General features: G+C 36.2%; 1 protein-coding gene across 1 annotated transcript in view; it reads right to left on the reverse strand.

Annotated features, from left to right (window-relative positions):
• Positions 1 to 636: 636 nt before the first annotated feature.
• LOC110106101 (heat shock 70 kDa protein 17) overlaps positions 637 to 12,694 on the reverse strand; it is a 39,914-nt gene continuing 27,856 nt past the window's right edge. Inside the window, exons 11-14 of the mRNA XM_020835857.2 lie at positions 3,147 to 3,203; positions 2,859 to 2,920; positions 1,325 to 1,397; positions 637 to 1,243 (exon numbers count right to left, since the gene is read on the reverse strand). Coding sequence (XP_020691516.1) covers positions 1,040 to 1,243; positions 1,325 to 1,397; positions 2,859 to 2,920; positions 3,147 to 3,203 — 396 coding nt within the window. The 3' untranslated portion in view covers positions 637 to 1,039. The remainder of the gene's footprint in view (positions 1,244 to 1,324; positions 1,398 to 2,858; positions 2,921 to 3,146; positions 3,204 to 12,694) is intronic.

A 12,694-nucleotide genomic window follows, 5' to 3' on the forward strand; every position in this document is an offset into this window, starting at 1 on the left:
ACCAATGGAGGTCCAATAATAGCCTGGCAGCAGGGGGGTATTTAAGTCGACCAACAGGAGTTTGCCTGAGGTAAATCTAGGTTGAACTCTAAATCTTTGAAGCCTCTGAGCTTTCTTGAATCTCCAGTCAATGGTTTCCTTCATGTAGAGAGTGAATGTTTATTTATAAATTTTAAAAATAATATGCCATGTAAATATGGAGAATGTAGGGGATAAATATGGAGTGCTCCATCAAACTGCCTGTATTAACCCCTTCAATCATATAGCATTTCATAGGCATTTATGCATCTTTATAATGTCAAAATTAAGCAATCTTGGATTCATCTCATCGAGCCATTCGATCAACCATAAGTATGCAATGTTTGACCATCATTTGGTCATTCAATTAATGCTTTGAACCTTTCAAATGTGCTTTGATCCCTTTGATTTGATGCCATTTGGGTTCGAATTGAACCGATTTTGATGTCATTGAATTCATCTCCTTGAGATATTCAATCTGCCTAAAATTTTGTTGAAATCAAAGTTCAAATGATCCCAAATTTAATTTTGAAAGTTTTAATTTAAATATGCCTAGAGATTCATGCTCAATCAGAACAATTTTTAGTTGTGTGTCATTACTAATAAATAATTAAGATATAAAGGTAAAATGTTTTATCTGCTGATAAAATCGTAAATGTTAACACCACAGAGCTTACTGGTGAAATATGAATGAACACGTTTAACATGCTTATAGTATAATCTGAAATCTGACATCTTGAATATTAAAAAAAGGTTGTGCTTAATGTCTGGGTGTGCGCCAATGCGGGAGTCTAAACTCAAAACCTTTTTAAGCCTACCAAAACTTCTGTTTGCAGGACCTAATTCTACCTATAACTCTGGTGATTATCTCAAATCAATAATAAGAAAAGTAGAAAATAAAAACATTCCGAAGATCCTGTATTGGCTCTCGTAAACTCCAAGAATACTTGCCGTGGCCATGTTCATCAGAGATGTTGTCGCACTGTTTATATGAAACAGCATTGCTTATAGCTTCATTCGGTTACAATTCATCATGAAGCTCAGGTTCTACGTTGGTGCTGGGGGAACTTGATGATTCTTCTGTGGATTGATCCTTCTGAGTGGAATTCTCATCTGAATTCGAGTTAGATGCATTAGTAGAGTTTTCTTTGCTTGTTGATTCTTCCTCCTTCGGAGCTTTCTCAACTTTTGGTTTGGGTTTTGGAATTCTGTTGACACTAGATATCTGCATAAATGAAGGTAATCATATATCACTCTGATTAAGATAACCACAATATTGCTGCTATAAGGAATAATTTAAATTTACCTTGTCCTGAAGTTCGGAAACCTTGTCATATATCTCTTCTGATGTGATGGCCGGTTTAATGAAGTGAGAAGTCCTGCAAAAATTTTAGTCAAGTGGAGCTTGGCTACAAGACGGAATTCTAAACAAACTCTTCCGGGTGGGGGCGGGGGCAGAAATAACTTAGCAGATCATGAGATAACCCGCAAACGGATTTTGACAGCAAAAAATTCATTAATTCACGTAAGCTCAAATTGAAAAATATTTAATCATCCCTTCATGATGATGTAAAAAAGGAAAATAGAAATTGCTGATTGATTAATTTAATGCAGCACCTAAAAAAAAAAAAAACTTTAGACTCCCTATCAAGTTCTTAAAACTAAATCCAACAACAACAATTGAAAAACTCCTTATCTGTGTTGCATGGCCATTTTAGATGTCTAAAGAAAATTTTCCTCTATAATTAGTCATGTGTATTTAAAGAAATAGTTAAGGAAATCTCTTGAAAGCAGCATTGCTGCAGTTCCAGTAGGGTGAGGTGATAGCGCCATGTAGATATGCATGTAAGTAGAGAGTGGTAAGAAGACTAAGCAATGTAGAGCTAAAGATAAGAAGCAGCAGATAGGAGCTATACCACATTGTAGATTTGATGCAGATGCAACTCCTCATCAGTTGCCACAACCCATAATGAAGCAATTCATGTTTCCATTTACAACAATGAAACAAGCTCCTAACTAAAGATTGAAGCTGTTAACCTTTACCTCATTTGGCATTTGTTGATCGTCAGGTAGATCATGGCATTGACACGGCATATGATATGCATGTCCTACTTATTTGCTTCAAGAATACAGAGGTTGGGAGGCTCAATACTTTATTTATAGATCAGGGCATGAACGACCAGAGCATTTGACATGGTTGTCATGCTGTTTTGGGGTGTGGCGCTTGGAATTTAGAGTTGTGAAGAAAAGCACTATGGTAAAAGCTTGAGCAACGTAGATATCAAGGATGGGGGCAGAAACATAACATGAACTGTTCACCGTGGCAGTTGAGTTGCGTTTTAAGAAATAAGTGACAGTTCCATATGATGCGTATTTAAAAAAAATCAGAGGAACATAGAAAAATAGACTATAACTTAGGTAACAGGTGGCAACACAATCAAACTCACTTCATTGCACAAACAACTCAATTTACTGCTTTATATTTGTCTACACCATCTTTTCACTAGCCCAAAACTTCCTGAGTATAGCTGCTACAAGTCTGCAACATTCCTACTTATATTTTAAAACTCCTATTTCTAATTGATGGATGGTCTGACAATAAACATATTATTTCTAGGATGAATAAAACCACTACTTTATAGCAGTCCGAGCAATCAGAATAGTAGGCATGCAAAATATTTAAGACTAAAATGATATCATGAAGTTTCTACCATGTCAATATTAATAAAAAAATATGCCAAAAAAAAAATTGTTATTAATCAAAAGTTTGGCTAACAAGACTAAAATATTTTAGCAACTATCATTCTAAATAGAAGATTCGAGATTCAAGTACTACTCACTCTTTTTGGAGGGCCTCCTTATCTTGTAACCAGATTTTGACTTTGTCAGCATCACTCAGAATCTAAGAGTAATTTATTTTAAGAAATGAAATTGGTTAGAACAATGCGCTCATTCGCTCAATAGGATAAGGTGGTTTATGTTGTATGGGTGGCGGGCATGCACATTGCTGCAAATCTTTTGAATGTGGGAGGTTTATTTTTGAAACAGATGGGGAGGTAAGTGGGGTAGTTCGAACTTGTTTTTAGACAACAGTAGATTTGTAACATTTCAACACTTGAAGTACTGACCTCATCAACTCTACTTTTTGGAAGCCATGGTTTGTTTTTCTCCCAGTTATCAACAATCTGCACAAGTTCAAGTAGAATGATGTCAAACATCAAAATTAATCACTGTTCAGTAAAATTAAGCACTTATTCTCAGAAACTAAAGAAACAAACGTAATAGTTCATAAACAAGTACCAAATAAAGCAATAATGGGAGCGGACAAGATAACACAATCTTTCAAGACAAATACGATCATACCAAACCCAGCCTATTCCTGCCAACATTTAACAGTATAACATTAATAGGTAAACTGACTCCTGTTGTTCACTGCTGATATACACCTTTCGGTAATGTTAAAAAAATATGTTTATCTCTTCTTTCAACTTAGAAATTGTATGCAAAGCAACCTAAAAGTATTTTTATGATAAACATTTACATTGCCATGGTTGGGCAATTCCTAAATTGGATTTAATAAAAACTTGTAAAAAAAAATTTATAAGTAAATTTCAGATGACTATACACTTTCCATCTTCATGGTTAATAATCATTCTCAAAATATTCTTGTTGAAGTTTATTAACTTCACAAACTATTATGGTCTCATCAACTTAGTCTATACATTAACTTGAGTTAGTAAGGCCAATAAAATCAGTTAACAGATGCTTCTATTCTAAGATCTCCAAGTGAAAAGACTGACAGATCATCTCAGAACAAGGCCAACTTGTCATAAATATTTCAAGCATAGCCACTTGAAGAGTAAAGATCACAAAAATACGAGCTTTTTAGGCATGCAGAAGTACATTAACAGTGATAAATATGTCATATTATTCTGTTTTGTCTATTTTGTTCTCATATGAGAATGTGAATAACAGGCTCAATTTACTTCAGGCTTTGTTTTGTTAGGATTTGGCTTTTTTTTTAAAAAAAAAAAAAAAATAGGATTTGCAAAAACACAAGTTTGATTTGTGGGGGAAAAGAAACAGTGAAAAGCTCATATTTGTAATCGTTCGATGGCCTCAGCTGTAGGAACTTGGAAGTGAATTTAAGAACCCACTCATTTATCCCAACAAAAGTAGCATCGACTATACCATGTAAAAGAAAGAGCACAAGACAATACAAAAGATTATTAACAAATGAAACCTTAATAGAAATGAATGTTGCTTTAGACAAATATTTTTTGAAATTAAATGTTTCATTACAGTCAAAAAATTAATGCATAAAAAAATACATTAGCATACTTTCTCTCCATGTCATTAATGTAGCACAAAACAGCTAGCTTATTCCATAATAGATCACATTTTCATAAATCAACCAAAAGAAGTCAAACGGGTAACAAAATAGTTCACGGGATCAATTTTCAATACCTTTTAGCCCATACTTAGCAGGGTCCAATTTTATATATTTAATTTTAATTTTTTAATATAATAAAAATAGGGGAAACCTCATCCTTATTTAACTGCTATGGATTTCATCATATCTTGAAGGTTTTGTCACTTTATAAATAGGGACAATAGGACAAAAATAGATTATGTTAAAAGAAATTTTATGAAGCCAATTGAGAGTTTTTTTCTAGAATCAAGTTGTGTATTAGTCACTCCAAGTTGTGTAGAGAAAGTCCTCTTTATCCCCTTTCCAAATTGTATATGCATGGTTCTATTTTGTTTTTTTCCCTTCTATTCTCTCTTTTATCTTTTTCCTCGAACAATTTTGCATCATAGCAACCTTCCCCTCCCCCTCTCCACTAGTCATTTGGTTCATAGAAATGGGTTTTAAAACCCTTTATTTTGCAATAGATTTGTAGACAAAAATAAATAATAAGTAACTTCATCAACTTTGAATCGAACACAATAAAGCAATCCCCTATATTTTTTGGTCAAGCTTAGTACATCCTCGCTCAAGATTCACTCCTATCAAGCTTTGAAAGATGTGATAACCCTAATTTGCATAAATTAATTTGCACAACTTCAATCCATATATTTTTTAGTTAACTGACCGTAGAAAGGATCTTTCATGAGGTTCATGCTTGCCTCATATTAGCAACACTGTAGCCTCTTTTGTCCTTCGTTGCACGTCAATGCACACACGTGTGCTCTCTTGCCCTCTTCCTAATGCATCAGTGCATTTCAAGTGCACTCACTAGCATATTGCCTTAAAATTGCTCACTACTCTCATACGCACTCATTGCTCTAGTGAACTTGAGGCTCTTCTTGCATGCTAAAGCTTCTTGAACACTTGTAACATCGAGTGCATGCTCCAGAGCATGCTTTTGCTTGCAATCGCATCCACCTGCACATGTTTTATTGTTGTCACATATTTGGATTAAGGGTTGTTGTTCTGCCTGTGTGCACCTGCTTGCTCTATACAGTGCTTGCAACTCTGGTAAGGAGCATTTTCACCTTGGTGCAGGTGTATGTTATACATAGTTTGGCACTTACGATGGTGCCATTGTTATTTAGGTCTCACCCACTTATGTTCAACTTCTGCTTGGCTTATTGTGCCTAAAATCATACATGCTTACTCCCTCTAGACTCGGATATTCTTTGGCAACCATTTCGCATACAACTCCTCCGAGTCAATAACATTATGATGTTTCTCCTGTAGCTAATCCCACTCCTAGGCCTTCTTTCTTTTTGGGATTTTTATTACCTTGCACTCCCTAATAATTTTTTGAGGTTGTTAGGGGCATAAAGGTCATGGTCCTTGTTCTAACTCTTCTCATTTTCCCACCCATCCCATTTCCAACCTGACCTGGAACTGCACACCACAAGTAACCTCCTCCTTTCAAGGCAAATGAGATTTCATATTATCTAAAAAGATGTCTCAGTTAGATTCTCACCCTTTTCCCACTCTCTTGTTGGGAAGTTCTTCTAGTCGTCCTCGAATGGAGGTTATTTGCATATTCATTGGCAATTTACATTTGGTTGGAGGATATAATATGGGCCTTATTAATTCTTGTCATGTTCTCATTATGCTATCAATATAATTTGATTACTCAAGACTCTTCCCACGAGAATATATGTGGAAGGGCTACAAATCTGTATGATAAGGAGGAAACTACATTTTAACTATTCTATTGAACCTCTTGCAACCCAAGTTTGAGTGTTTTTTATTTTAAAACCGAGACTCCAATCTGTTGTTTTGATAATTTCAAAAAGTATTAAAAAGATCATTTATTATTCTATGTATTATATAAATACTTTTTTTTTTGCTACTAACATTTTAGGAATAGTATAAGGACTATAGCAGCACACAAGATACAAAAAGCCAAGTTAAAAAGATATAGCTCAAGAATTGCAATTTTTAGAAAGGTCAAATATGTAATACGAGTCCGTATTTTCTTTTATTGAGTCTTTTTATATTTAGGTGTATGTTACGAAGACAACCAAACACACATTCATGAGTGGGGATAAGAGGTTGAATATTTAATTTGTTTGTTGGGTCGTACTGTAAGGTCAGTTATAATAGAAATTAAATTAAGTGTTTGATAAAATTAAAATTTAGCACACCTAATCATGACGAACGACCATGATTGTACATGACGATAAGTTGTTTTGATAGATACCATCTTGAAATTTTGGATTTTCAAAATAGGCAAATATGAAATTTAAAATTTGAATTAATTATACTATAATGAATTTGCATATTTTAATTTGTTAAGCAAGCAATTGAATTAGAACAAATCGAATCACCACCCTATTAAATAGTAAATGTCATTAAGATTGAAATACCTTTTACTGAATGAAGTCTAAAGGATAAAAAATTTGCATAATTAAATGTTAAATATTTAAATTGTATCTCTTGTACACTCAAATCTGAAAACTATATGTGTGCATCTCTTGTACACTCAAATCTGAAAACTATATGTGTGTATCTACATGCACCACCAACAACAACAACAACAACAACAACATCAAGCCTTTATCCCACTACGTGGGGTCGGCTACATGAATCCTTTTTCTCCATTGTGTCCTATTAAAAGCCAAATTCTCGTTTAAATCTAATAAAGAAAGGTCATTCCTAATATTTTCTAACCAAGTCTTTTTAGGTCTACCCCTACCTTTCTTAACACAAGTCAAATCTAATACCTCTACTCTCCTAACCGGGTCGTCGGAAGGCCGCCTTTTTATGTGACCAAACCATCTACATGCACCACCAGAAAAAAAAAATCTGAGATAGATTTTGTATTATGTATGAAGAAATAAATGAGGTTAAATAGTCTAAATTAAATATTTTATTTCATAATTATTAACTATTTAGCGTGCAGCTTAGTGAAACCATTATTGATAGGTATACTCATTTTACAAAGATTACTACCTCCTTGCATGCATTGAAAAAAGAAATTAATAATGTAAAAAAAATAATAAGATTCTTAAAAGGTTGCTCGAATCTTGAGATGCGATGTTGACGGCGATTTCAGAATCAAAAGATATGAATACTTACTATATTGATAATTGGCTTGGTTTATTAATTGAAATGAGCATAAAATTTTCTAAAGACCTATAGATACAAGAGAAAAGGAGATAACAATTGCCTTGAAGGCCAACGATATTGATAATTGTAAGTCTGAAGGAGGCGAAGAGAACAACATAGCCTTCTTGACTAGGTAATTCAAAAATTTTCTTAGAAAGAAGCAAAGGAGGCATACCGACAAGTGAAAGAAAGGTGACAAGCTGAATCAAGTTTCTATTGATTGTATTTGTTTTGAATGCAAAGGGCCAGATCATATAAAGTCATATTTGCCGCAATCAAAAAACTCAATCATCAAAGTAAAGTGTTGAGGACAAATCTGATAATGAGAAAAATAAAAGAAAACTTCAAAGAGCCTTTTGGGAAAATTTAAATTCTAAATCATCTGAGACAGAAGTTAAGGAAGATTTCACAAAGTTATGCTTAGTGGTTAAAGACAACGCGGGTGACATAGAAAGTGATTAGGTATGTAATTTCACATATGATGAATTATTTTCTTTTTAAAAAAATGCATGCAAGCTATAAAAAGTTAAAAAAAAAAAAAGTTTTCAAGCATAAGGCATGAGCATAATGTATTGGAATAAAAGCACACAGATGTAGTAGAAAATTTTGAGTGTTAAGGAATGAACATAATATATTCCTAGATCTATATTCTAGTTTACAAAAGGAGCAAGAGGAGCTCAAAAATAATCTCAAGGATAATATACAAGAGCATATTAATTTAGAACTTACATTTAAAGAATTAGGAGTGACTCTAGCTAGAATGGGATAGGAATGAGCATGAAACATATGTTAAGTTTGAGAATTTATAAAAGTGCAAATGAAGCATTACAAAAGGAAATTAATGAATTAAAGGCTCATGCATCAAGATTCATGCACAGGACACGGAGGAGTGCACCACATGCATACTCATCACATAAGAAAATTTATGATAATATAAGTTCGTTCATTCATTATCATTTTACTAGTATTTTTCTAATGATATGGTAGGACACACTGCACTTTGAGTCCACTATAGCACACTATGTTTTGAGGCCTAAAGCCTCACTTGCACAACATTGCAAGACCACATTGTGGGCTTCGAAAATTTGGCCCCGGCCTCCGCCCGCCGTTGCTTTCTTCAGGGGAGTTTTAACGAATTAGGTTCCGGGGTAAATTTTGGGAAGACATGAGTTTGTAGATAAGACACAACTCAGAGATTTCGCCCTCAATTTGCAAGGACTTATCATATGAGTTCTGGTTTCCTTCAGGCGCAAGCCCCTATAGTTAATTACCCCTCACCATAATGAGAGAGAACTTTCGATTAAGACTAGTCGTCAATCAGATACATAGAGAATACGTACTATCTGACATATAGTAGCAACACGGGCATTTGAAATTTGAAGGGTGTTTGAAGAGTGGATATTTAAAATTTAAAATTTCACCATCTTACACTTAAAGCGGATGGTGCGGGGAGTGATGATGGAGCCGATCAAGATTCCATGGTTCTGTCGTCCCGGGTCATCGTGGTCCCTAGTCTACTTAGTCAAAGTGGGTAGTCGCCCAACCTGACAGAAGGATCATTATTGGAAGCCATGGGTTGCTTCGTCTAAAGGTACCTTATAGACCTAGGGGGAGTATTTGTCTAAGGGGATATATATGAATCCACCTGAGCTAACAGAGAGCTTTGTGCCCTATCGATTATATCCTATTGATTCATATCTCAAGGATTTGATGCCACTAAGGAACGTATTGATTCTGGTCATAACTGTTATCTTGTGATGCCATTTAGTAGCAAAACAGCTCGGTTCAAAGGTTCCCGGGTCATAACCGCTTACCTGCACTGTCATTTCACGGCGAAACTGCCGGTTAGAGAACACGTACCACGTCATTATTGACAGGAGATTATTTGATAAAGAATCCTAGTGATATCTTCAACTATGCATTAGCTCTATGTGAGCTGAAGTAAATTTCAATTTATCCACCTTGGCAAACTATTGCGATGGATGGATTGATTTTACTTTAAGTGGTTAACGGTTGAGTTTCAACTTTAAATATCTGGATTTTGATATTTTTGTGAAGTTTTGAACATTTGAGCTTTGAAAACTTTTGGATTTTTGAATTTTACAGCCTCTGGAAGGCATTTTTAAATAATTGAAGTTAACCCCTCCGGTTGAGTTCTGTATTCAACGCAGCCATCATCGGGGTGTGTGGGATTATTTGAGAATTTCATTGATTAGATCTTGTCGACTCTGTCTACTATTTGGCATAGGATCGGGTCCCTAGGCTTTATAGTTTTGTTAATGAATTTTCTTGTTGGAGGCCTTGAAGGTCTTATATGAACATATAAAACAGATCTTCCGGTCGACACCCTGACCATATATATGTTTGATGATTTGAGCCGTGTCAGCTTCTATTTATCCGTATAGAAGGATCGGGCTCGAATTATGTTCATTTATAAACTCGTGCAATATCCCTAGACGTCATGTGTGTACCAGTAACACGCTCGTTGGAGCCCATGCAGGTGTTTGGGGGCATTTTATAATTATTTGTTGAACCTTGTGGACTCCTATTTACTTGCTTAGGAGGATCGGGTTCAAATTTATTAACCCGTGTAATATATCTAGACGTCACGTGTGTTCATACAACACTCTCGCCGGACCCATACGGGTCGTGTGATTGCACATGCCCTTATGTGTACCTATGTGTATACAAACTATAGTGCATGTGCGAGGGTTATTTGAAATATTTGTAAACACCTTTTGTCTTCAAGCAGAAATGTTACAAATCTGGTGGTATGGCCTTGTAGCTTGTAGATTGAGTTGTATGATGATTTGTACAAGTAGACTGTCATGCACTACTTGTTGCTTTCTACAGGTGGATTGTAGTACACTAATGAATCTCTGGCTTTTGCCTGTGGATGTTAACAGCAATTAGAGGTCCTCTATATTTGCTCGTAAATGGCACTTTGCATACACGAGAGGCTTCCTAGGATGGTTCATAAGTATTTGGATGTTTTGTAGCTTTATATATTTTCTTATAAAGAACATACGAACTTGTGTCCACAGAGGATTTATCGTAGTTACTTCATATCCGCTGTTGTTATCCATAAGTAACTTCATTAGTCATTGTAGCTCACAGGGAATAGTTGTATTCATCTACAAGTGATTCGACTTCAACCGTAAGGTTATCACAACCTTAATTGCATACCATTTAAGTGCATTTGTCTTCCATTGGATGATTGTTGGTTGTAGAGATGCTACGATATCCTTGCTATAACAGCTCTTAGGTACTCATGTTTGTAGTTGATTCACAGTTCTTGCTTGCATATGAACTGCAGGGTATTGCTACATTCACTTTGACGAGTTGTCACTACTTATAGGTGGTAGATGTATTTGCTTCCCCCTTGTGTTGTAGCGGATTGTATGAATACTTTAACACTTATCTATTTGAATACACGGGGAGTATCATCAATTGTAGGCAAGTTCACTATGCTCATCTGTTTGTATGTTGATCTCAACTGTAGGGAGTTGTATTTGTCATCATTTCCCATACCTGTTAATGAAGAATGGTGCACCATGGCGCAAAGGTCCCTTTGGAGCCATGGCGCATAGCGCCGGCGCGGCGCGCGCTATTTTGAACATGGCGCAAGCTATATAAAAATTATAAAATAATAAACATGAATATGAAATATTATTAAAAATGAAAGACAAGCTATCATAATAATAAAAGACAACCATAATATATAAGTTCGACTAAGTAACATCAAAATATCTCATAATTCAAATATTACATTTATGATCACCTAAAAGCAAACAAATTTAGATAAAAGAAGCATAATATTATCCAAGGGCTGCCGGGGCGGGGTTCGACCTGCCAGGGGAGCGGTACCGAGCTGTAGAGCGGTACAGAGCATGTAACTAGCGGTACCGAGCATGTACCGAGCATTTACATAGCAGTACCGAGTGGTATCATGCATGTACTTAGCGATACCAAGCGTGTACCTAGTTGTACCGAGCTGTACCTAGTACCGAGCTATACCGAGCGGTACAGAGCATGTAACTAGCGGTACCGAGCATGTACCGAGCATTTACATAGTGGTACCAAGCGGAATCATGCATGTACTTAGCGATACCGAGCGTGTACCTAGTTGTACCGAGCTGTACCTAGTACCGAGCTGTACTAAGCGGTACAGAGCATGTAACTAGCGGTACCGAGCATGTACCGAGCATTTACATAGCGGTACCGAGGAGTATCCTAGTTGTACCGAGCTGTATCGAGCGGTACCGAGCATTTACATAACGGTACCAAGCGTGTACCTAGTTGTACTGAGCTGTACCGAGCGGTACAGAGCATGTAACTAGCGGTACCGCGCATGTACCGAGCATTTACATAACGGTACCAAGCATTTACTTAGCGGTACCGAGCATATACCTAGCGGTACCGAGCTTACCTGTTAAGTTGTAAATTCTTGTAAGAAATAGCCGTACAAAATAACAGAGCTGTGCGGAATAGACGGAGGTTGCAAATCGGAGTCAGCTGGTAAGATTTTTATTGGAACAGACGAAGGAGGGCGCGGATTTAGCAGAAGCACTACTCTGCGGGATGATTCGGCGGAAACACCGACTTCAACTTCGGGACAGATTCGGCTGGATTCGGCGGAAGCAGCGAATGCAGCAAACAGAAAACAGAAAACCTTCGACTTCAGGATAGATTCAGTGACCTCGACTTAAGGACTGCGGAATGCGTTCGGCGGAATGCGTTCGGCGGATGCAGCAAACAAAAATTTTTTCATGAAATTAGGGCAATGAATAGTCGTTTATCTTAAAATATAGATATACTTTTAAATATAAAAAATATTCATATGTATACCGAAATTTAAAAACAATTTGGCGCACTATTTTGCCCCGTCCGCAATGCGCCATGGCTCACATGTGGCGCAAATAGCGCGCGCTATTTTAAACACATGCGCCTCGCCATGAACATGACGTCGTAGGTGCGTCATGCTGTGCGCCATGGCGCGCGCTATTTTGCGCCATTGACAGCTATGTCATTCCCCTTATACACATTGATCGACACATTTGCTTGTGTATTAATTTTTAATATTCATTGATATTTGCATCTTGA

The sequence above is a fragment of the Dendrobium catenatum genome, unplaced genomic scaffold, assembly GCF_001605985.2.
Source record: "Dendrobium catenatum unplaced genomic scaffold, ASM160598v2 fragScaff_scaffold_853, whole genome shotgun sequence".
In the NCBI taxonomy this organism is placed as follows: domain Eukaryota; kingdom Viridiplantae; phylum Streptophyta; class Magnoliopsida; order Asparagales; family Orchidaceae; genus Dendrobium; species Dendrobium catenatum.